Here is a 27,733-nt window from a genome sequence, read left to right on the forward strand (position 1 = left end):
CCCCCTCCCCCCTCCCCCCGTAGATACCCCACTGGACACACGTTTTTAGTATAAACAGAGTTCCTATTCAAAGAATTGCTTTATGTATAGAGAAGGAGTACAGTATTAGCAAGCATTGAAATGAGCACGATTATACTTTCAAAAGGGGCACTTTTTGTTTTGTTTAATTCAGGGCATTGTCTTCCCTACTCCCAGATTCCCTGCCGTTGTGGTGGTAGTTCCCAAACAACAAAACTGTGTAAAGAGCGAGCCGCCGCTTCTTCTTAACCCAATAAATGATAATTATTTAAACCATGAGATACATTATTTTCTTTTTCTACTTCTAACTGTCTGACACGTGTTTTTTGTGGCAATTTTCAATTTTATTGTAACTGAATAGTCTAGAATTTATGATTCTAAATAGTTCATGTTGCAATAGTTCTGAACAGTTGTCTGTTGTAAAATATTTAATCTTAGAAGATTTAAACAAATCTTTGTTTTAAATATCAATAACGCTTATTCATAAACTGACAAATTTTCATTTCACATTCATATTGAAATATCAAACAAAATCAGATAATACATTGGAAAGTCTAAACAAAGGTTTACCAGGTTTAATGTCTGGCGTAATTGTATACGGGTAGCCAAAAGGGCGTTAATTCTATAGGTAACAGAGCCTGAAATTAGCATCCTTTGATAATGTAATTTTCAAAACTGTTATAGGATTAATTATGAAGATTCTTATTTAATAGGGTAGTTATGTACCTGTCATAACGGTAACAGACCTGCTCTATTAATGGTTATACGTCACTCAAATCTCATCTTTACATTCTAAAAACTGAAGTGTTGAATGTCAATTTAAAAGGGCCGAGGAGTGACCACTCTTTCAAAATGGCAGATTGTTTCTTTTAACATGCTGGATTCAACCTTTATAGTGTTGGATCGAGCATGTTCAAAGTGTTAATTTACCATATTGAAAGAGAAGTCACTCCTCGGCCCTTTTAAATGGTGATTTAACATTTCAGTGTTAGAGTATTATATTATTATTATTAGGGACAGGCCTGTGATAGGCCTTTGGCCTAATTTGACTCTGATAATGCTTTTTCTTATTTCTATCTATTGTAATTTTGTATGTTTAGTAAAATGTGTCACTTAAAGATAACCCTCGTGTAATCATATATGCTTTTGTAAGTATGTTAAATAAAATACCCTTATTTATACATAAACCTATGAACCGGGACCTACATAAATACAAGCTTTGCTTTTTAGTAGATCCCCCACTTTATTGATTGATTTATATGATTGTATTCTCTGTTACAACTATTTCATGTACATTATGTTTTCTATTTTGTATGTTTAGTTATAATCTTACCATTGTTCATTATGTTCAATTATGTTATCTTTGATAAAGTGAAATAAATAAAACTTAAAACTTGAAACTTGAAACAATCAATTTCATTGATGTTGAATTTCTTTATACCTTTATTACATTGCTATGTAGTTTGTTAGTATGTTCTTATTGTCATTTTGTATCGAATTGTGGAAAGAATAAATTGAAATTGAAATTTCTATAAATATATACCTCAGCTTTATTTTGTCATCTGTTACTGTTTGCTATCACTACATATTAGTCATGCTGGGCGTCAGAAGCTAAAGTGTGATTTATGAAATCAAAGCCTTTCTGGCTTTCAGCAGCAGAAATACCCAATCATATTGTTAAGGCCACACTGCACTACTTATAGCTACTTGCTCCCTCTATATAACAAGCAATGCATAATCGGTGTCCATTGTTCCCCCATGATCCTCTTTTTCTTATGTTAATTGAGAGCTGATTTGATGAGATAACCACCGTGTCCAGTGACCTTGTAGGATAGTGTAATCCCTCCTGTTCACTAGTATTTAAAGTGATTATGCACGGTTATTTTTAATAATTTATTTATTTATTTTATTTCCAGGCAAGATGATAACATACAAAGCATCACAAGGTTGACAAAATGATATAACATTAACATAATGATATTTAGCACCAGCCACTGATGCCTGGGGATCACCTAATATCTGTCTAGAGGCTCTCCACATTAGCCGGTACATACATAAAACAAAATATGAAAGATAAGGTCAACATATTAATGAATGTGTAACTAAAATTAACCCTCATATGAATTTGGTACATTAATGAACATATTGGAAGCATATGCGATTTTACAATATTCAATGATCGTTGTCGCGGTTGAAATCGAGTCTAAAGGGATGAAATTGTTAATAATAAACTCTTTATGTCATATAGCGCCCTTTCAAGGTCAATATATTACTTTAGCTTTAAAATAATGTTCCAGTCTTGACTACAATCGACCGATTTGCTATTCCCGGTATTATTATCAGAACTGCATATTCTGAGATTTTCATCGGGTCGCAGCTACCATGGAATGGCCTTAGGCGCTATTTGAAATTTTTGAAATTTACCGGTAAATTTTTGATCATTCATTCTCGAAAGCAGAAGTGTTTTAGGGGCTAATGTATACGGTGCTTTTAATACATCCACAGGGGCATCCAAATATATACAAACTTTAAAGAATTGCTATCCATCCAGTTTTCGAAATTTCCCCAAACTTTGCATTTGCATTACCTTTAAAGAAGAGAATCGGAACACGAGTCTGGGGACACCTTTTAGAAGAAATTAGGGTCACTTATCAAAACTAACAAAATTATGACACTTGTCAGATTTCAAGAGTCTGTGCAGCATGCACACTTATTCGTTATCACTTGACTTGAAATTTATTTTATTCTTGTCATGCATGCCGCGTAATATCTGCATGCAGCATGCTAGTACTGGGTAACATTATCTGTAAAGCACTTCCCGAGGGTAGGCCGCGCCGACGATAACAACGACGATGAATGTGCCATCAAATCTTCTGTCTTGAAACTGGGAGTGAAATTATGAAGAAAAGATGAGGACAAAGTTGCGATACGTGTTGCTGATCGGATCTGCAGTCCTGCTGCTTTGTTTTATGTACCTGCATTCTGGTTTAAAACATCCCGACGTCGATTCGAGAGGAGTTGATAAAGATGCTGACTCGGCTCGGAGAAGGTAAGTTGGCTCGCACCCTCACCGCTTCCTTCCCCGTAACTTCCCCATTCAGCGAGGGGTTGGGTTTGCTCGTTCGAGCGGCCTTAGGCCTTGGCTATAGCTCTATGCAGCTGCAGGGGCGGTTTTCTGAACCCGGTGTTTTCTCTAATATTGTTGTATCTTTGAAGATAAGACAAAGTTGGGGCGCTAGTTCAGAAGTCTATCCATACTTCTGAACTAGCGCCCAAAGTTGGTATTCTGAAAATTGTTGTATTTTGTAACCTTTGAGTTTGACTTTTTGTTGTATCTTTTCTCTCATTTCTTTGGCCGTGCCTGAACTCAAACTGTTTTGTGCGCTTGTATTTTTTGTGCATATTATTTACAAAATGGTGCTTAATCCTCATTTGCATATGCCATTATGACAAGATAATTGGTATTCTGGGTATAGACTAGGAGTGTCTATTGACTATTGTTTTTAGAGGACCTAAATATGCTACCTAAATGTAGACCTATAACCAAGATCTAGACGGTCTATAATATATTTTGAGAAGAAACTTACCATAAAAACAGAAGGTAATGATATTTTTGTACAAAGCAAATTGCGAGAGTTATCCGCGTCCTATGTACGTCACATTTCACCGACCAAACTACCAATTTGAGATTCGCATAGACTTAGTGATCTCATATTTCAAACATTCATAACTTCCTTTTAGTCCGCTTCATTTCAAACTTTTGCCATTCTGTTTCTTTTATTTTTCTGCTTTCATACAAATCAACTTATTACACGTACAAGAGTTGGATTGCCCTTAAAATATTTTCCCTCTGCCATAGTTTGTGTACTTATGGGTAGAAATCAGTACGAGAATACACCCGACGGTGGCCTGTACTTATAGCGAAGAAGAAGAAGAAGAAGACAAGCAAAGACATAAAAGTAATAAAGACAACAACAAATACATGTAAGTTCATCATTTTAGGGATGCCTTTTCAATCCCGAACTCTTTGACAGGTGAAAAGACAAATAATAATGTTGATAACCATGAAATATGTGCAACAACAAACATAGGCCTAGTGTACAGATGATGTACTGTAGATGCTACAAATGTAAAGTGCAGTGTGGTTTGATATTAAAATATGCTTAAAAAACCCATATATTTGAACAGTATCCATTCTACCAGTATTTTATTTGATTGCTTTCCACTCATTCATCCCTACAGTGTATGTTAATTGTTATACACAAATAATTTGTTTTTAAAGATGCTTGGTTCCCAACCAAATACGCATTTTATCTATGCACAGAGTGAAGAAACATGATCACTACAATGCTAATACTGGCCTTTTGCTGGGCCATGCTATAGCCGATGTAATAATTGTGGAATGCCAGGGGGTGTTTTACAAAGACTAAGATCGACTTTTAGTTGGACTTAACTACCGTATGGCAGGCCGTTCATGCCACTAGTTGCTCTCGCCATTGCCCATTGGTCTCCCAATTATGATCTTTAGATTATATTTTTTCCTTCAAAAATGAATTATCAAAAAATGTAAATTCTGTAGATTTGTGACCATGATTTGTAAGTCCCTTTTGATAAAGACTGATGCCAGCAAATGGTGAGAGCAAATAGTAGCATGAACGGCCTGCCATAGTTAAGTCCAACTTAAAATCGATCTTAGTATTTGTGAAACACCCCCCTGTAGTTCTGGAGTGTCAAGTCTGACAGACATGAGCGTAATACAAGAAACCACTATTATTATTATTACACATGGCTTGTATTAAGAAGTCACTTGGCCTATTGAATTGAGGTCCTGACAGAGAGGGAAAAAAGGTTTATGATGTATGGAAAATAAATTAACTGTCTGATATTCATTAGAAAGGAAGAAGTGGTCAAAGTGTAAGGAGGAAATGTCTAGTTGAAGGCTGTCTGTTAAAGGCATGTATCATACATATACACATCATGTACATGTTGTAGTTGCTTGAATACTACCCCCCAAAAAATGCAAATTTTCATGTTAAAGGGAGTGTATCATGGCAAATACTGGTTAACGCCATCTACAATGTACATCTTCTTTTAGACAACTGTACGTAAACGAATGGATTTGATTAACTGGGTCAGCGCACGCTAGGTTCGCGAAACAGACTGAAGTTCTCCTCACGCTTCAGTTTCACTTATGTTGCACGCAGATGAATGCTGTGGTCGAGTTGTCCGTAGTCGTATTATACATTACCTGATTGGCCCCGGGTAGAGGCACGGGAAAGACACATACAATGTAGTCTCGTCATGACACACTCCCTTTAAGAGATTCATTTACTGTAAGACCAAATTGGAGGTGTCTCGGTCTAGTGGTTCATTCACTTGACTCTCAATCCAAGGATTAAGGTTCAAATCCCAGCCTGGGTCTAACATCCTTTAGTAAGACATCAATCCATTTTTGCCACTCTCCACCCGAGTGTAAATGGGTACCCATTTTTACCCAATATATGCCAGAGCGCTACATACATGTACATGTGCCGCCAGCTGTGATCAGGGTTTCATGTTTGAGGGCCAAGAGTGTCACAAGGTGAAAGACATGAGCGCCTTAAAGGGGCATGTTCCCCGTATTCCAGAGGGCGTTCAAAATACGTACCCGCTGGCGGACGGTGCTAGCTGCCTATTGACACCAACAGAATACGGCCCTTACGCAGATGGCATGTTCCGAATGCCCGCACAATGCCGATTATTGCATGTTCATGTGCCAAAGTCATACCAATCGCAGTTCGGCTCTAAGATTCTGCTGCTGTTTCCACCCACTTTCGTGACGTCACTATCGACAGCGATCAGCTGGCTTGGCGAAGGCAGGCCAGGCCATGCTTTGATTGACAGCTGTATGCAAATGAGAAGTCGATCTTCGGAACCAAGATGGCGATGACTAGAGCAGCGATAACTATACTGGCGGAAACGTGCCCCTTTAAAAGAAGCCACCATTATTCCTTTTATTTACACAAAGTCACCTCTTTTTTAAAGGATATCATGGTTATTCTTTGTTTTGTTTTTTGTCTTCATTGAAGAAATGAAAGTTATCATTGATCTTGGAGGTTGAGCCTGTTTGAAGTTTGACCAGGAAGTACACGGTACATGTACAAGTGTACATGTTGTGTAGTACATTTTGTGTACTTCTGCATATACTGTACCTCTGAACATATGTAGATGTGGCAACTCTGAAGTGAATTTACATGGTTTCAATAGCTTCTTGCAAGTTTTAAAGGTAAGACTAATTTGTAAGAAAGATATTGATCTTTGAGCCAATGATTCACTAAGCTTAAAACTACACTCCTTATTACTTAAAAGGTTAGTATTTCACTTGATATGTGATAGCCTTCCCCTAATACTGTATATTAAATTACATGAGTCATAATTTGTCTAATGTATACAGTATGCTTACTTGTAATTTTTGATTAAATATTATTTCTGTCTTTATTTCTATTGTCTTCTACATTTGTATCTTAATTTTGAAATGTTTGTAAAGTGCATTGGTATTACCTTTGGTAATTATATGCGCTATATAAGAGCTAACTATTATTATTATTATATTATCTCATGAGACAAATACTGTAGGTGTTACTGTATTTCTCTTACTCTCTTTAGGGTATTAGTACTAGAGAACAATGAGTAAATACATGTAATTTATCATACATGGCAGGTTATCAAGTTTTCAATGGATTTTTAGCAGTATTCATTGTAATTCATTGTAGAAAATAAATTCCCAGATTTAAAGTTGACCAATCCTAGAAATAGATTGACATGAGTTCAGCCTTTCTGTGATCTCCTTTAAGCAAATTTATGATTTTCAAATAAAATTGCAGTACCATCTGTTAATATGAAAGTGAAACGTTGAGCTAGAGATTAAATTTCATACTTTTTATTAATCCAAAAAGTTGTTTGAAAAGGTCATAATGCAACAGAGTCATCAATTGTGGTTATCACTCATGGATGAGTTCAGTCACTTCAGTTTTACATTTATATGTTCTTTGTTATTCAATTATATTTTTTATGGAAAAAATGCAGAAATCAAATCAAATCAAATCAAACTTGTAATGAAGATGATTTGAAATTGATTGAATTTATTATTACACATTGTTTTATCAAGACAGAAAGGATAAAACAAAAATGAACAAAGTAGTGTGTACATTTCAAATAACAAAGTAAGATTACTTGTGAAATTATAATTATAATAATAATAATATGTCTTGTTTACCCAGGGTAGCCTCATCAGTATTCATACTGTTCTCCCTGAGGGCCCTGCAATCCTATTATCGCCCTGGTCATCGGATTCAGGCTTACCCACACACGATGTATGCACATTCTCCACTCTCTGGGGAGCATTCCAGACAGGCGTCATTTTTACAAGCGCACACTTGCTAATCTAAGCACATTAGCTTTCGCATCCTACCGAATAATTTCAGAATTCTCCCTTTAATGCTATGTTTTCTCGTTTAAAATTTGCTAGGCTGACTATGATATACATGTACAGTGTGTATCTCTCCATTATTTTATTACATTATAATGAAAGCAAACTTTGCTTCTGCATTGAGAGAATTAGAATGAGGATCATGTAAGAAGTAGACAGTATATTTAAGATGGAGGTTTATTATTTATCAAATTTAGTGTGTAGTGTGTACCATAATACATAGTGTGTGTACATGTACATGTATGTATTTGAATAATTTGACAATAGTCATTTCATTATCCAATTGTTGGGATAAATAACTAACCCCCCCCCCCCCTAAAAATTAAAAAAATAAATAAATAATTAAAACATGTACAGCTAAACAAATCAGATGCAGGTATTTCAAGTCTCCAGGATAAGACATAATATAATATACAGTTGGATGAATTGCCATTTGGTCTACAATCAGTTCGTCTAACTACAGAATTAGTCTAATCCCATAATTTGGTCTACACCCAACCTGTCTTCTATCCTGGTCTAATAATCAGTTAATCGTAAATAATAATCAATTAATCATCAAATGATTAATGCTTAAGGTCTCAAAATCATTTGATGATTATCATTATTTATGATTAAATGATTATTATATGGATAATGGACAAAATGGGCATCAAACAAACTGAGAATTAAAACGACTGGAAATTAGACTGAATGACCAATAGACCAAATGGGTTGTAGACTATTTAGAGATTAGACCAAATAATAAGTTGACAAGATTATTATTAGACCTTGTGGATAGTAGAGAGGCTGGGTGTAGACCATATGGGAATAGACCAATTGGGTAGTAGATGAACTGGTTCTAGACCAAAGGGCAATAAACCTATGTACTGTAGTTGTACACTTGTATAAAAGACAAAGTAAGAATGTGCATTCATGTATGTACAATGTACTGTACATGATTAATTAAGACCTGCCAACCAGTACGATTTAGGCGTACATGTATTTCGTACGATTTCCTACAAGCATCTCACATCGGCAATTTGAGGATGTTCATTGGTTTATCGAACACACCATTTGTGACGAAATCATGCATATTTAACCAATGATCCATACAAAATTCTCTTCTTTTGTGTACTGTAGGAACTATAAGAGGCATTGATACACGTAACAGTCCGTAAGAATACTACTTTTGTCAGTAAAATAAGACTTTTGGGGTTAAAGAATGCAGATTTTGAACTCCAGAGGTTGGCAGGTCTTGGCTATGTACATGTACAGTATATGGAGAACAACTGTTGGCCTCTTTTTGTGTGGGAATAACAGAAACTTTTCATTTTATATTTTAAACTACAGAGGTAACCATCCATTGTACATGTATGTATACAGTGTGAGTCAAAAAAAGTTTACATCTAGAAAATTACTAATTATTTTATAAATCATCTATGCGCAGTAAATTATTATACATCTTTTGAAAGAGTGTTTAATCCCGAATCATTAAATATCATTTTTGTGTGGTATGGGTTCACGCTTGGGTGAACAGGAGGCATTGTTTGCGAGAGTGCAAAAATCAACTTGCGCCAAAGTTGCTTATGTGATGTTTAAATAAAACAATTGGGATTTGGGTATTAATTCAGTCATTGCACACGTATCCAAATAACATCCCTATCAAAATTAATCATGCCACACATATCAAACATACTTTGATATTAAATATCATCGAGATTTTGTGCAGGTGTGTGTGTGTATGTGACTTAAATTCTGCAAAAGCATATGCAATGCATCTCATTTGATACATTCAATTCATTGTCTCACTTTAATCCCAACATATCAGAAACTGTAGTCGATTTTTGCACTCTCGCAAATAATGCCTTCTGTAAGTTCTGTTCATCCAAGCGTGAACGCATAGCACGCAAAATGATACCAAATGAGTTGGGAAAAAACGCTCTATCATTAGATGTATAATAATTTACTGTCATACATGATTTTTAAAATGATTAGCAATTTTCTACACTGTACACTGTACATGTACATGTAGGTGTTAACTTTTTTGTGACTCACACGTTTTATATACATATTATGTCACTGCCTGAAATGATTTGATTTGAGAGGTGAATTCCTTGTGCAGATAGTTGAACAAGTGGTCAGGGCTACATGTAATGTCTTAATCAGTTTAGAGGCAGAAGGGCGTTTTATTACATTAAATAGTCTTACCCTGGCACGTTCAGACTACCAAAAGTTATTGTATAGCTACAGTACATGTACGATTTAAGTTATTACAAGTTTATAGTGGGAACGTTGTAAGAAACGTCATATAACGAAGCGTTATGAAATAATGAAACGTTTGAGCATCATTTCAATTGAATTGTAATAATCAGAATAATCAAATTAAAGAAATTACGGTAAACGAAAACTCAAAAAAGAATTAGCCTCCTGTTCGAGTCTGAACAGTGTATCAAATTGAAATCGCATAACTGGGTGGGGCTAAGTGTGACGGCGCACTCATGATTTGCCAGCTGTCATGTCAACTGTCCTCTTTGAAACCAATGTACAATGTACTGTACACGCAAAACATTTCTTTGATGTAATCTAGTCTAGTGCTGTAGTCAAACGTTTAACCGTCCGGTATCCGACCGCCCATGGCGGATTCCGTTTTCAATTGGACGGTTTCGTTTTCCCCGTTTTTTTTTTTGTTGTTTTTTTTTATATAATTTTTTTTGTTTTTTTTTTGTTTTTTTTAAGTTTCGATTTATGCTCCTCCACCTGGCACTATGCCTGGCAATGTCTCCCAGCTCAGTAATCGGTATGATGACTTACCACTTGGAAACTAGAACAACACTCCAATTTGTCTGTCATCTTGGTTTGAAAGTAATCTTTGTAATAGATCTCAATATATATTCATCCAAGTTTAACACATGGTGTACCACAAGGTTCTATCCTAGGTCCTCTACTGTTTTTAATTTACTTTAATGATCTTACACATTATTCTAAAACGACATTGTTACTATTATTTGTGACTAGTTCAAAAGCACAAATCGGCGCCTTCAGTTAAATCACCTTCCTGCTTTTTCACACGGCCAAAAAAAAAACCCCAAAAAACAAAAAAAAAAAAAAAACAAAAAACAATTTTTTTATTTTTATTTTTTTTTTTTTTATTTATTTATTTTTTTTTAATTTTTTTTTTAATAAATCGTTTAACCGAAAACCGTCTGGTTTTGACAGGCGGTTAAACGGAATTGGAGATATCCGTGATGTTACAGCAGTAATCTAGTCTACATTGTATATTCATGTACATCTACTCCTTTCGCTATAAAATGATTGTTTATTTTTTAAGACGTTTCTTTATAAGTTTCAGATAAATTGCCCATAGTCTGAACAGGCTATATGTTAACGCCCTTCTGTCTCCCGGCGGAGGGTTTCTTCTGATGACCAAGGAAATAACCCAAGGCTATAAAAATGGATTAGCCCAATTCTTTAAGCTGTTATTTGAGCAGACTTGACCTCCTAGCAACGTTTTAATCTAGAGGGGGTGTGAAGTGCACTCCAAGGCCCCTAGGAAATACAGTGCACATGTACACATACATCATTTTGAAAGAGTTGGTCAAGTGAAAATGAATAGACCAGTTTACCAACACATTCAAATTGTATGCATATTTTTTTAAACTAAGGTTGTTCTGGACAACCTAAAAAAAAGCTTGCCCGACAAAGCAACAAGTAATATTTATGTATGCAGACCGGATCTGGAGTACTTGTATACTTTATTAATTAATGACAGGTTAATGGAATAACTTGTCACTACATGTGGTCCCACATCCATAAATTGGAATATTTGCATGGTGCATTCTTGTTGTTGTTGTTTGTTTGGTTGTTTTGTTTCTCCACGATAAATACCAGTATTCTCTCATCATTACCTGAGGAAGGCAGTGTACTGCACATGTTAATGTAGGACAACATTCAGCGTATGTCCTCTATATGAAGGCTTTAGAAAATGAAATAAAACGTTCGATGTGTGTACATGTACATGTATAGTGGTAAATGTAGATTAATGTCTTGCCAAAGGGAAATTAGTGCAGCACTGGGACTCAAACCACAAACCATGTGATCCGACGACGTATTCCCTAGAACACGATACTCCTAATAAGAATAATTATTGTCAGGTTGACTACTTTTAATTTTATATAATGAAATTGTGAGTGACGTCCAGCCTCTTTTAATCATTGAAGATATATTTTTTACCTCTCACTTGTTCAAACATTTATGTCTTTATGCGACATGAAAAGTGATGCTATGAAAATATTTGTCCAAGCTGTGCGTTCTTTATTATCTTGATATATAATACAATTATGTACATGAACTTTTACATGCCTTCCTTCTTAAATATTTACTTCACATGTACATGACACATGTACATTGTATACATGTAGTATAGATTTCATAAGGGATCATATTCATAGGCCTAAATTAGTTTTGCATGCACAGACCCTTGTCAGTCGCTGTGCGTATTAACAGTGTCTGCCTTTTGAGACTAACCTGATAGCATACTGCATACATGCTCTGTACTTTAGCTGCTCCGGATACAGCCAGGGACTGTCAGAGCTAGGCTCCGCTCAAGGCTATAGGAATTGTGGTAAAGTGTCAAATTAGAGTCTTTGCTTGTAGACTAGGCCTAAATAGAGAAAGGAGGAGAATTCAAAATCAGGGGTGAATTTGTATCAAAAACAGAGCAGGCACTTTCCAATGTCAAAGGATCAATTTGATTTGTCCAAGATGTGGTTTAACAAGAAAGTCAGAACAAGTGACTGGGTATTAGTGTATTCAGACTAGGGGAAATTCATATGTAACTCGTGTTTACAAAGAAAATAAGAAACATTGTATAGTCTAGAATCTGTGTAAAGCGAAAGAGGTGTACATGTATACTGGATAACAATGCGGTATTAAAAAAACATTGCGGCAACGATCACTGAATATTGTAGGGTTAAATATGTTTCCAATATGTTCATTTGAACTAAACTCATGGCCTCATACCAAAACTTTGTAATACCTTTAAGTTATTTATTGGGCTTGCATGTTGGTTTCGTTTCAGTTATGCCAAATTGCATTTCAAGGAAGGGGGGGGGGGGAGGGAAGGACATGGACGACATTATTTTTAATGGAGGGGCGCAGTTCTCAAAAATTGCTCAGTTGACTTTAGGGACTTTTTTCTTGTTGTGCACTTCAGTTTTAAAGCCAATTGAAGTTAAGGGGGAGCGGGGGGGGGGGGGGGGGGGGGGCATGCGCAAAATTCTGCAAAGGGGATGGTAGTATCTTGGTAAGTACATGTACATGTACCTTTTCATTTTTCTTTCTATACTTAAGTTTTTTTTAAATAAATGTATGTTATGAATTGTGTTATCTAATAGTATTTTTTTAATTGTGCACAAACCTGCAGAAGAACAGCCATTGACTGAAGTTGGTGCCATGCAAAAATAAAATAAAATAAACTGAACCGAACTGCATTAACCTTGTTATGAACTTGTAACGAATTCGACAACAGATGTGAATCATGTTTCAAATTTGATTTTGAAGTTGACTTAAACGGGAAATTGTAGGCGTCAGAATGTCATATAATCGTTAGTTGGATAAAAGTATATTTGCATGGCTTTGTTTGTATGTGCATTCAGTTGCAAGCAACAATTTTTTGTGATATTGTATTTCATTGATTTCTGCTTCTTGGCATTGCACTTTTTTTACAGCTTTAGGTCTACATGTACATGTTGAGTCAAATACAGGGTACATGTACATATCGCTCCAGCTACAACGATTGAAATATTCTCAAAGCAACTGCGATATAAAATACATGTACACTGTACCCTTGGGTTTGACAAAAGAAAACCTGTTCAATATCATTATCATGGGTTGGTTTGTTTTACCTGACTGCTGAGAAAGCATGCAAGTGCTTGTAAGTAGCAACCTAACACTAAAGAAAGAAAGATTACCGACAGTCCTTTTTAGGACTCCCTAAATCCTCCCCCCCCCCCCTTTCTCACATGGTGTAACCGTAAGCCTACTGTACAATTACTAATATGTTTTATTTTGTATGATATATTGCATACAGTATGTCATTTGATATTAATTTTGTGTAAGCATTCTTTCAAGTTTTGATTGAGTGTTGGAAATAAATCTATTTGAAGTGAATTGCATTGTTTACCCACATACATTGTAGATTGTGGATTTGCAGCTTTGTTTAGTACACCAACTGCCAAACTTATCTCTGGGGTGCCGGGAGACTGGTTTTGGGTACCCTTTTATTTTGGTGTAAATGCTCCAAACCTACCCAAGATTGCTTTTTACCAGAGAATCTGTCTTGGCCCACCTTCTGATGTAGTCTCAAGCCGCCCTGAGATATGGTTTGGATTTGATGCAGCATGTAGTCTCCACGCACAGACTCTTAAAAAATATAACTCCTATTAAATACAGGCTCAGAACTGTGAGATTGTAGACTGCGTCCTGTTTGATAATGTACATGTAGGCCCTTTACATAATATGTTCCTATTTTACATAGCTAGAGACTGACAAGTTTGAGAAGGCTCAAAACTTTATGGAATTGTTAAACAAACAGAACTGTCAAACAGAGCCTGTAACTGCAGACTATCCAGCGTATACAGGGAGAATTATAGTCTTGTGTGGCACTGCTAACATGTACATCTACAACGAGGAATCCACATTCAAAACCTGCCTCGGGTAGCTTTTGGCAAGGCTGTGTAGCAGGGTAAAAAAATCTAGACAACTGTTGGGTCAGTATTTTCGAGTAGGTCTTTGGTAGGTTATCTTGTTGTACATAAAAGAGGTCATGAATAAATAAAGTTTTAAATCTTTCCCATTCTCATGTTCCTGTCCATTTTTCACTTTCTTTTCTCTCCAGGAAACAAGCCCATGTGGACGATGGGAGACAGGACCACATCTATCAGCGAAGACAAGGCAATGACCTGATGGACAACAATGGCTGGGAAGAAGAAGCCGGACTGGACAACCCAGAGAAGGAAGATGTCGGTGGTGACGAAGAGAGCAACCTGGCCTCGCTGGAAGGAGACAAGGATCCCAAGAAGGCCGATGCCGATGCAGGTGATACGCTACCAAGACCAGACACTGTTCTAGATGAAAGCCCTCTGAAGGTGGAGAAGACGAAGGTTGGCGCAAAGACAGATTCAAAGGGAAAGTTGAAAGTCAAAAAGCCACCTGCTCCTGCTGTCGATCCCGTAGCGAGGTTTGATTGGAATCGCAACAACGGAGGAGCTCGGCACGTGGCGCCACAGGTCGGTTTAACCGCAGACAAGTGCACTCCGAGGACGAACGTCACCTTCCTGAAGGTCCACAAGACTGGGAGCAGCACGGTACAGAATATATTTCTCCGCTATGGCGATAAGAACTCTTTGAGCTTTGTACTTCCTGTGCAAGGACATCACCTTGGTTACCCGAGTTTCTTCGAGAAGAAGCACATGCTCAAAGTCAAGAATGGTGTCTACAACATCTACTGTCATCACTCGCGCTTCAGCAACGAGGTCAGAGAGGTCATGCCACCAAATTCTGTCTACATCAGCATCCTTCGCGACCCTGTCAAGGTCTTTGAGAGCGCCTTCACCTACTTCAAGCTCGACATGCGGATGAAGATGGGTGGCCAGAAGGACGCCATGAAAATCTTCATGGACAACCCTAACAAGTTCTACAATGACTTCCCCACCAAGGTGCACTCGCGGAATGGAATGCTGTATGACTTTGGTGTCCCGCAATCGCAATTTGATGATCTCACGTTCGTCAATCGTGCAATATCCATGATCAATGAACAGTTTGATTTAGTCATGATCGCAGAGTATTTTGATGAGTCGTTGATCCTAATGAAAGAACTTTTGTGTTGGAAGATGGAAGACGTCACAGTCTTTAGACAAAATGCCAGAAACGTGGATTCAGTGCAGTCTGTCAACGGTGACATGCACACAAAAATCCAATCATGGAACTCCGGGGATATGCTCCTGTATAACTACTTTAATAAAACTCTCTGGGAAAAAATTGAAAGGTACGGTCACGAGCGGATGGAGCGGGACAAAGCGGAGCTCGAGAAGAAAACCAAGTCGTTGTTTGACCATTGCATTTCAACAAATACTGCCCCCAGGGAAAAGGGGGATTATAAGGTCTGGCAGCCTCCGGGCGTCAACATCAATGCCTTTGTCTTACGGCCCGAGGCCAAGGGGAACAGACTGTGCGAGAGTATGGTGAAACCTGAAATACAATACACCATGGAGCTCAAGGTGAAACAGTTTCCAGACATGAACTTTAGCCGCGTCAAGCAGAAAAGAATTCCTTCCAACATGATGGGAGGGTTCAAACGCTCCCTCTAGAACTGTACTGAGCACTGTCCTGACAATGCTATCCAAGTTTGCCCATCTTCTTCATTTGCCCTACAAATTGTTCAGGGGATGCTTTGAAATATTCTCCGGCGATAATTGCTTTAGGCTTTTTTTTCTTCGTTGCAATTGGGTTTAAGGTTAGTTTTCTTGTAAAGGATTAGAATTAGGGTTTAATACATGGAGGTTTGGTGTATGGCACAAGGTTGAAATCAAGAATTACCGGTAGGTTAGTGTTAGCTTTAGACCACAGAGTCAGTGTGGCCTAAGCATGCTTGACTTGCTTCTGCATCCGTGCTACAGATTGTTCAACGGATGCTGCTACTTTCACAAAGCCTTTTCACAAAGCCTTTCACAAAGCCTTTTTATGCCTCCGTTACGAAGTAGCCGGAGGCATTATGTTTTCGGGTTGTCCGTCCGTCCGTCCGTCCGTCCGTCCGTCCGTACGTCTGTACGTACGTCTGTACGTACGTCCCGTTCTTGTGATCGCGTTATCTAAAGAACCGATTGATGGATTCCTGCCAAACTTTGGTAATGTATGTATCTTGCAGAGCCGATGAACTGATTAGATTTTGGGGTCACGAGGTCAAAGGTCAAAGGTCACAGGGCTCATTAGGTATGCAAAAACAGCTCGTGATCGCGTTATCTGAAGAACCGATTGATGGATTCCTGCCAAACTTTGGTCATGTATGTCTCTTGCAAAGCCAATGAACTGATTAGATTTTGGGGTCACGAGGTTAAAGGTCAAAGGTCACAGGGCTCATTATGTATGCGAAAACAGCTCGTGATCGCGTTATCTCAAGAATCGATTGATGGATTGCTGCCAAACTTAGGTCATGTATGTTACTTGCAGAGCCGATGAACTGATTAGATTTAGGGGTCATGAGGTCAAAGGTCAAAGGCCAAAGCGCACATTATGTATGCAAAAACAGCTCGTGACCGCGTTATCTCAAGAAGCGATTGATGGATTCCTGCCAAAATTAGGTCATGTATGTTACTTGCAGAGCCAATGAACTGAGTAGATTCTTGGTTCATAAGGTCAAAGGTCAAAGGTCATGGGCTCATTATGTATGCAAAAATAGCTTGTGAACGCATTCTCATTAGAACTGACAGATGGATTACTATTTAACTCAGGACATCTTGCAGAGCCAATGAACTGAGTAGATTTTAGGGTCATGAGGTCAAAGATCAAAGGGTCATATATGTATATGAGAAATTGCTTGTAATCACGATTTTCTGAGAACCTGTCAATGGATTACAATTGAACTTGAATTCGAAAAATTTCTTCTGTTTTGGTTTGTAAAATTGCTCTATGACGGAGGCATCATTTTCGACTGCGCGCAGTCGAATTCCATCTAGTTTCAATGACAAATGACAAAAAACAGTGACAAATCTGTTGATAACCAATCAGAAGCAAGTATTTCAGTAGCTTATAACAAAAACTGTCATTTGTCACTGATGACAAGTTTTGTGAAACGCCCCCCAGCTCTGACAACAATCACTTCAGGCCTTGTCTCATCAGAGATAAATGTCTGGGCTTATGGTCATGTTTCGGGTTTGGGTTTGGGTTAGGGTTTAAGGTTAGGAATGGATTTTAGTCCAGATTTGAAATCAAGAATCAGGTTTAGTGTGTAGATTTGGCTGCAAAACTGGTGTCACCAGAGCATGCATCGTTCAATCATTCAGGGAATACACAATTTATCACAAACATTAACCCACTAAATATGACTTGATTTATCATGCATTTGCTATGTACATGTAGATAGCAGCCTGAGTAAAGGCTCGTTCACATACAGTATGCCCCTGTTTATATTGGACCATGACAGTGTGTGTTGTGTATTGAATGAATGGCTAGTGGGAATGAGATATCTCGCTGTGCACACCAATGGTCCTGTACATATGTACCCACTTATCTGTGTGTTATAAGATGTACATGTATGTGAAGGGTAGTACGCTTAAGTACCCTTAAAAAACTGTATGATTTTGATTTATTGTGGCACATGCGATCAAATGTAATTTTAGGGTTTCAAATGCAACATGTTATTGAACATACATGTAAGCTGAATTAATATTTCATTAACAAAATTGGTTGTGTTTTTATGCTTGCAAATTTTACCCATGTGACGTTTTTGTTCTTTGAAATTAAGTTATTTAGATATTTTTTTTAATATATGTACAGTATTATGATTTGAGCACAAACTGCATCAAATGCCCAAACATTCTTTTGCCAAAAGCTGCTTATATTATTTATTAGATTAGATTTATTAGATTACATGTACATTGTATCATACACTGCATATCACAGTTGTTCTCTTACTGTTAAAAATACATGTACAGTATAAACATTTTATTAGAGGTCCACTTAAAAAAAAATATATTTGCTGATAGTTCATTCAAATACTCTGTATTTGTTCATGTATGTAGGTTCTACATTGTTTGGGCAAACTTCATGTTATCAGTCCTAAATCTACTTCTTCTGGTATTAGGTACTGTTTTGCTTTAGTTTAGAATACATTTCATCGATGTGATGATTTTTCCTGTTACGGGTTCTCATTTGCCAAGTTACAGCTAGAAAAACATTAAAGTAATTAATTTGAAGTCAAAACATTGGTTTTGTACACATGGTTTCAAGCTATTTGAATACATGTACATGTACCCAGAGCTCCCTTTTTTTTTAGTCGGGGAAAAACAGTCACCAAGCAGTCAGTTTCTGTCGTAATTTGTCTCATGTCAAAACAATATCCACTGGATAATTGGGTATGGTGGCTTTCAATGTGCAAAATGCCTTCTTTAATCATCTATGAATTTCGTAAAACTTCACTTGGGAAAAATCAGAGAAAAATGATGGACTTTGTTTTCACAAGTCGTTGGAAACCCTGTGTACATGATCCTGTATTGATGTGCATTTGACTGAGTGCTGTAACAGGAGTCCTAGTTACCACATCATGATTTATAAAAAAAGAAGAAGGTTTGGATGATTTAAAATGCATTCTCTACATATACTTCATTACTTTGTAACTTTAATAGAAAGCTAACAGCCAGTTTGCTAAAGCGAGCCTGATTTTACCATTAGATGCCATGATGTATTCTTTTTCACTTGGTTGCACATCGTGACACATAGCCGACGCTCGAGCGCTGGTGGCTCATAAATGATTGAAGCAACTGATTTATGTGTCTGTGTGGGGATGTATGGTGAAGCTCAAAAATGAAGATAAATGTAGAGGAACTGGCAGTGGATACTTGCCCCCGTTAACACTGAAATAGCTCCCCAAAGACCTCAATTATTCAGCCCCAATAGTGTTCTTCCAGGGGACACAACTTCTATAGACATTTGGAGTTTATTTTTATTTATTTTTCTTTTTGTTTTTGTTTTCTATTTAGAATATGAAGGCATTTGATGAGCCATGCATTTCAGAGAATAATTTTCCTCTAATGTTCTTCCACACTTGCATAATAACAACAAAAACGCTCACAAATTATTTTCACCTCTCAAACTCAACCTTCTCTTTAAGAGAGGAAGGGAGGGAGAGAGAAAATGTATTTGTATGCAACAATGTTCTCTATGAATATGAGTAATGAAGTCAAGATGAGTATTTTCAACTTTTAAGTACAGGATGAAATTGTACAAGTACATTGTATGCTCCTTTAAAGAGAAGGTTGAGTTCTGGGAAGAGGTGAAAAAAATTTGTGAGCATTACTCATTCTTATTATGCAAGTGTGGAAGAACATCAGTTAAGACATGTTCCCTGAAAATCATGGCTCTTCAAATGCCTTCATATTCTAAATATGCATGTAACATCGTAAAAATCGGGGGGGGGGGGGGGGGGGCGGCCTTTTACGCCACGTGTTCATGTAGTCCCATATACATCTTTCTGTGCAAGTTTTTGTAACTTTACCAAGACTTGGCCAAATTTCTTATCATTTTGATGATTCCAGAACCTTGCAATACACACAAATTCTTATATGCTAGATGATCAACCTTTTCTGGTCGGTTCCACACCGTTTCTTTCACAATGCAATCGCATGACCAGAACTCAACTTCATCTTTAACCTGCTTTAGAAAGCTGACAATATAGAGCTTGAATTCACCATAACTATGGCTACCATAGGGAACCGATATTCTTTGATTTAATTATGAGATGCCTAATGCATATTGTTTTCACTGGCCTGCACATCGTGACATACATATATCTCAGGATCGCTGGCGTGCATACATGATCAAGGCATCTGATTTATGCATTAGTGAGCACGGCTAGGAGAGCGCAAAATACACTTGTGAGGCAACTGGTACTGTCTGCCCCTAGTCTTATTACTTACAGTTCACAGAAGGCACGTCTTCATCAGCTCGAGATTGCCAAATAGCCCGCTATTTCTGATTTGGGAAATAATCCTGAAGTTACAAATCACATTTTCATCAGCTCGAGACTTGACCTCGAAACTTGAAACTCAAGCTCGAGAAATTAGCTCGAGATATTTTGCTCAGCGCTCGTGCATAGTGCGAGTCTTCGGGCTGGTGAAGACGCACCGGACAAATAGCAGGATATTTGGCAAGCTAGCCCAAGATTTCTTGGGATGATTATCTCGACCACATATCTTACTAATTGCAACTTCGGCCTGATGAAGACGCAACTTAACTGAATTTGCGATCGGGATAGTTCAAATAGCAGAATATTTGGCAATCTCGAGCTGATGAAGACTGGCCCAGAGACCTCAAAATGTTAACCCTTTCAGGACAGGATTTATATCAAGGGCTAAATACTGATCTTCAAATTGGCAACAATGATATTTTTCTTTTATTGTGTCATTCAAAGTGTTCAAACAATATATAATATCTCTGTAAACAATATACATGGGTAAGAATGTAGTCGAAAAGCTTTTAAAATGTCCATTTTCGATAGAAAAACAATGACTTTGAATATCAAAACGTGTTGCCAAATTAAGGATTGTAAAGGTTATTTTCCTTTTTATAGTCATGAAACAAAATGGATGCTGTGTGTGCAGACATTTTTGCCCTTTCTGCTCATGTTTCTGATTTATATTTTTGGGGCTCTGAATCCAAAGTTATTGAGCCAAACCATGAAATGTGGAATGATTGTCGCAAAAGTTTTACTACAGGACACAATTTAGGGGTGTAATAATATGAAAAATGTAGAGAAACACAAAACATGTAAAGAGGCTGAATCTCTACACTGTACATGTATGTATGCTTTCTACTTCAGGGGTTCTGCTACATATCCTATACATGTTTAGTATATTCAAAATATGAACTTTGTATACACGTAGGTTGAAATGCCAAAAGGGCACTCTGAATACAAATGATCTGTGAGTAGACTAGATGATGCACTTGCCATGCCAAAGCCAGGGTAATAATGTAGAGCACTGCACCAGGAGTGTCAAGTCTGACAGACGTGAGCGCTATACAAGAACCCACTATTCTTCTTATTGTTATTACTATTATCACATGCATGCATGCCTGCACACAGGTGAACTCTCCAAAACAACCTGTGTTATCTCCATAATGAAATCATTTCCCCCTTTATGCATTTTATTCATGGCTCATTTGAATGTCTAGCATAATCAAAAAATGTTTTGTGGGGGTGGGGTAGGGTGTAAATTGGTTTCATGTATCCAGATTTTACAATATAAATTACTTTTGGAGTAACTGATCCCCTATTTTAGTTGATGTTTATACCTTATACATGGACATGTATTAAAGTGAATGGTGATTATCTGTGTTGGAAGATGCTTTACATTCCACACCTGTTCACTTAAGTTTCTAGGAAAAACCATGATGTGCTTATGTCAAGCAAAACATATATTTTGGGACTTTTAGATTCTGCACGACGAGAACTTGACTGCCCTTTTAAGGCACTGGCAGTGACGTCACATTGCCTTAAAAGGGCAGTCCCCGTTCTCGTCGTGCAGAATCTAAAAGTCCCCATTGACTCATTACAGATGCCACTTTAGACATGGGAAAGCATTGTCAGTATTAGATGTTTGACACAAAGGCTCCACTTAATTATCATTTTTTTCTCAGGGAGGCCTAGATTGAAATTTTCAGGGACTGTATCAAGTGTCAAATAGTGCAAAGCTGAAAAATAGGAATATAGTCTACAAACCAGATAGTGACTTTGGGGCATTGGGGCTTTATATTAAAGGGGCATGCCATTATCATAACATTGGTGGTCTTTAATCGATTTGAGCCCTGCTTTATGCATGCATCCATGCGCGTACGCAGGGGAGGGGGGGGGGGTTAACCCCCCCCCCTCCTTGAGTGTTTTTAATGTGTGTATTTTGTGTTAATTTTTTAGCAACCCCCCCCCCCCCCCTCCCCCTTTTGAATTTTTTTTTTTTTTAATTAAAAAAAACACAAAACTGCATGGATCCCTATTTTGGGGGATCTTAAGTTAAGTCAAATATTTGAGCCCTTGTGCATGGGAATCCTAATAGTATTAAACACTGGGTATGGACACATAATTATATTCCTTACAGATTTGGACAAGCAAACTAGTATTTGGGCAAACTTTTGTCATTAATCATGCATGTTATTGCCGTCTCAGTTTTGTGTTTTATGATTAATATTCTTCATAAAGTATTTATATGTAAATGTAACCTTTAATGCATATATGTACACAAGTAAATGAACAGGTAGCAAGGGATTGAGCTGCAGGCACAGACTCTAATTTGACGCTGTACCTGTACCACAATTCCTTAAAAGCTTTGAGTAAAGCCTAGCTCTGTTGGTTTCTGGCTGTGTCAAATAGCAGCTAAAGTACACAGCCTAGTCTCATAGCGCAGACACTGTTGCACATAGCAAATGACAAGGGTTTGTGTGTGCAGACTACACGCAGTTAAAACTGTCACTATGTACATTTGCCGTGAATCGTTGAAACAAGGTCAGCTTTTAAGCACTTTTCTTGTCGCTTTGACAATCTGTATTTATGCACCCACGTTGCCAATTTGCACGTCTTGCTGTACTGTAGAAGTACAAGAAGGATGCCAATTTTGTATATTCCTGTAAATAATAAAGTCTTATATGTATTTGTAGAGCTACATCAATCTTTAATGTACTTGTGCTTGTTACTTTAATGGGATAAACTTGTATGTTTGAAAACATTTGATGCAATATTTGCATTTTTGTAAGAACAATTTTAAAAATGATCATTGAAGATTTTTTTTGGGGGGAGAGGGGCATAGCCTTATGGAGAAAGTGTAAGGTGATATATATGTACCTAGTTTTAATTTACAGTTCAGGAAAACATGTATTGCAATAGACTATTTTTATAATATAACCAATTTTAATGCATAGTCTTTCGAAGTGCCTTGATGCATTCATTCACCTGTTCCTAATAATTGTATTTCAATAGTCAGAATGTGATTTGCAGGATATATTACCGGTAGTAACTGTTAGGTAGGACTAACATTATGGCTTGCCCTACCTAACAACACGTAATGTATGCAATTCACATTCTGACTAGGGAAATACAATTAATCGTAACAGGGGAATGAAATAATTTGTATCAAGGCACTGCTCAAAAACGTATGTATTAAATTTTGTTACATTACAAAAATGGCCTACTGATACATACCGGTACAACTTACAAATTACAAGTATCATTTATTCTGGTGTCAGAAATGCTTCTTCAGTCTTTTTATGTGAAAGACATTGAATTTATATAACCATGAAATATTATTGTCAATATTGTTCATGTACAAATGTAGGTCTATGTAGTGAAAATATTTTATGTCCGTTTTGGGAAAGCTTTTGGTGTCTTTTGTTTTTTAAAGAGATGTACATGTATACATTTCTTTTAATATACTAAGCAATACCAGTCTTACTTGAAATTTCAGTATTTTCCCCCAACTTCATAAATTTTTGCACAATTAATACCAAATACATTTGAATGTTTAGACAATTCAACTTCAGCAGCAGGTTTTATAAAGGATATTAAACCTTTTAGATAGAATATTTTTTGTTAGTGGTAAACACAAAATCCATAATTTTTTTTTAAAATGTACAAATATGTAGATTCGCAGTGATCAGTACTGACAACAAATTTTGATGACTTTTCTTACTTTAATTTTATTTTGTCTAAATTCTGCACCTCCATTTTGACATTTTAATGAATTCTGATGATTTGTCAATGACAATTTTGATGACTTTTCTCACTTCAATACCAATATTCTTTAGTCAGATTTGTGCTCTAGTCATAGTTGTACATTGTATACCAGTAAATACAATGCAGGTAGCAGTTAACATTTTAGGGGGCTTTTTTATTCAGGAAAAAGGGTATGTCCCCATTTTTAAATGTGTGAAATTTTGATGTAGTCTAAATTTGTAGTAATATTATTATGAAGGTGTTTATGTACTTGCACATGTATTTCCTTTTTGTGAAAAAAGATGTAATTTTGCTCTGTAGATTACCGTAGTGATTTAAAGGTAGATATTGATGATGCAATATATACATTTGTCTTTATCATTGCTTTGCGTGTGCTATTGCTGTTATTGTACAAAGGAAAGTGTGTTATTTTGACTACATGGTTTAGATTGTTGAGAAAGGGATGTTATCAAACCGGGTATTTCTCTGAAAGGATTTGCACAACTTATTCATTTCTTCAATGAGGAATGACTAAAATGTCAACTTTTCAAATTCAAATGTTTAATATGACTTCAATTAGTATGTTCCCAATAATTGATGTACATGTATTTTCATGTGATTCAAATGAAGATGTGAAAACAAGATCATGGTGAATCAATTTATGGGATTGTAAAACTATGGCGTTTGCAGTCTTGTGGACTTTCCCTTTAATTGTTACCAAAATATGTCTGTATACATGTATATTGAATACAAAAGCTTTCATTTGTTGTTAAACTTTTCCATTTTGTTACTGCGGAGCCAGAAACTGGCAAATTTGAGTCATTGAAATTCGTGAAATTTCAGCATTAAGATTTGATTGAATGACAAGTGACGAAATGAAATATTTGCAATTTGGTGAAGTCTTTTGCTGTGAAAATGGCTGTCATTGTACAATGCATACAAACTATTTACAGCACTTTTTCCTCATGCGATTAAATAACATGAAATTGAAAGAGCCATGAATATTTAATTTTTTTTAAAAACTTTTTTCATGTTACAAATAATACTGTAATTATAATCATTGACGTTCTTCTGGTCAATATCCATTATTTATTTTTCCAGCTTTTTGTTTTTTTCAAGGTGCTGCATTTCAGTTTAAAATATGAATAGTCTCTGTGCTTATGTTTTGCTATAGATATAAAACAATCTTATTTTTTATGCCATTTGAAATTATAGCTTTATGTTTATAGATGAAATAAATATTGAGTGTTAATGAATGTGACTTTAACCCAGTATCTTGTCCTTGACTATCATGTTCTCTCTGCTCTTTATTAGTCTTAAAGGTATAGATTAGTTTTAGAAACGCCCCCCCCCCCCCCCCCCCCCCCTCTCAAAAATGAAATGGAAGCTCTTATTATCGGTACCAATCATGCGAAAGAATATGTTTTGACTAATATGTGATGACACAAATTTTGCCGGTAAACTGCCTACTAATTGATATATTTGGTAAATTATTATATCTATCCGGACTGGATAGATATCGCTTAGTCCCATATACTGATACATCTTTCTGTGTACTGGGCCAAATTGCATTACGTTTGTTCCCCTGCTATATATTATTTCCCCTTCTCAGCTATGGTTTCCCTCATTGAAAAGTAAAGGTTTTGTTAATACTGAATTAAAAGGTCTTTCCAACTAAAACTTGGTGCATGATACATGTACAAGTTTGCCTGGTGTGTCACATTTTCAAGAAGATGGCTGCGCCCATGGTATGCCAAAACGCATTACATCATGCCAAGAATATCTCAATTTAAATATCTCTTGTACACTTTCGTAAGGAATTTTGTACATCAAAGGGCAAGAATACATCTCATTTTTCAGAATATCTCCTCTTATACTATGGAAGGAGGTTTACTTTAAATTTTATTTCTGATCAGGCCATTGCAGTGTGAAAGAAACTGGAAAGCAATATGGACATGTTGATATTGTAGTGCATAAAGAGAGCCGTCTTTTTTTTCGGAATGATCCTGATTGGAAAGAAATAGTAGACCATTTTTGTAATGTAATTGAAATTGAATACACATATCATTGTTAGTGCCATGTTACAAATTATTTCACCCGTTATGAAAAATTGTATTTCAATAGTTAGAATGTAAATTGCATTACATTCCGTGTTTTTAGGTAGGGAAAGCCATAATGTTTGCTCTACCTAGCAACAACTAATGTACCGGTATGCATTTGACTTCGCACCATTGACATACAATGATATATATGTGTAAAACGGGTGAACGCAATATCTTGTCTCTAGGTGAACATGTATAAAATTGAATGCACTTTATAATTGGTCTATTCACCTGCAATACACAACAGCATGCCAGCGATGAAATCCACTTATTATACATTAGTAGTTGCTACATGTACGTCTGAGTTTGATAGAGAAAATTATGTTCAAGAAGCATGCATAAATTTAGTAAACGGGTCTATTCAATCAGCCACAAAGTTTTGGAGAGTGATTACCATTTAAGAATTATTCTTGAAATGGGCTTTTATCTTGTGTGACAAGCGTACTTTTTAAAATCTGTTTTTAAAGGAAATCTTTTAAGCCCTCCCCTCCCCCCTACAAAAAAGGGTTACATTTGACAATGATGATGCAAACATAGTGTCCAATGAAAGCTGCATTTATGTACTCTTGAAATATGATTGTGCGTTCTTCTTAAATGGTTGACCTCTGAACTTTGGTGACCTGTTTTATTTTTGAACAACATCAAAACACACACACACAAATAAACAAAGCAAAACAAAAACATATTTTTTTGTAATTTCTCATTTTATTCATCAATTGGCATCACAGTAACATAGGCTTCAGATACAATACTAATCTTAATAATCTCTTAATAATAATGAAGAATGTACATATTTCATTCTTTACATAACTTTACATTTTCATTAATTTTTTTTTTTTGCCCCGACATGCTTTTCCATCCCCATGCATATCAGAGAATATACATGTATCACACATCAATGTTATATATCTTCATGTAATATCCTTCACACGTCGCTATAATGTGTACACTTTTTTAATCCAATTCAACTCTTATCTACATATATTCTTTAGGAAATGAAATATTTAAACATTGATTGATGTTGCAAAAAATTGTTAAATTCTTTAATATAGCATGAAACAACTGATGGAACATGCAAGATATAAGAGAATATATCTCACATCATTTTATTTTGAGCAATGAAGATTTACAAAATGCAAGCTATATTTCATGTCTATGATCTGTGCATGTGTTCACGGAGAGTTTAGAAATGCATGGGTGTGTGATTCCATCAATTTCTGAAAAAGTGAAACTCTGAAAGGTCACAAAATCACAAAAGTTGTGTACCTTGAATTTTTGTGTTTAGACAGGTTCATGAATGATTTCTAAATGTCTGTGAAATTGAAACAAAACCCGACCCATTTTCTCTCTGCTCCTATAGGTCTTGACACAGCAACAATGTCTTCTGAATTCTAAAGGTATTCTCCTTCTCGTTCTTGACTTCATTTCATTGCATTCCAGACATTCATTTTAAATATCATATTTCAAATTTTGAGTTTTCCTTTCTTATCTTTCTCCCTTTTTTTGTAACCATTATAAAATGTTATTTTCTACAAAAAATAATTCTTTACTTCATATACATGGTGAAAACATTTAATAATTACATCATGTGAACTTCTCTCATAATTTATCCACAAAAACAAAGTTGGCCATTGACCATATTCATAATGTAATCAAAGTTAATGTATAAATCGCTGTAAAGTTACAAATTATTTA

General features: G+C 36.3%; 1 protein-coding gene across 1 annotated transcript; it reads left to right on the forward strand.

Moving 5' to 3' along the window:
• The first annotated feature begins 2,828 nt into the window (after positions 1-2,828).
• Positions 2,829-16,156, forward strand: LOC577607 (galactosylceramide sulfotransferase). The gene is made up of 2 exons (XM_777822.5): positions 2,829-3,067; positions 14,361-16,156. Exons 1-2 carry the CDS (start codon positions 2,928-2,930, stop codon positions 15,829-15,831), a joined length of 1,611 nt encoding a protein of 536 aa, XP_782915.4. The 5' UTR covers positions 2,829-2,927; the 3' UTR covers positions 15,832-16,156.
• The last annotated feature ends 11,577 nt before the right edge of the window (positions 16,157-27,733 follow it).

The sequence above is a fragment of the Strongylocentrotus purpuratus genome, unplaced genomic scaffold (genome assembly GCF_000002235.5).
Source record: "Strongylocentrotus purpuratus isolate Spur 01 unplaced genomic scaffold, Spur_5.0 spur5_scaffold_17, whole genome shotgun sequence".
Lineage (NCBI taxonomy): Eukaryota > Metazoa > Echinodermata > Echinoidea > Camarodonta > Strongylocentrotidae > Strongylocentrotus > Strongylocentrotus purpuratus.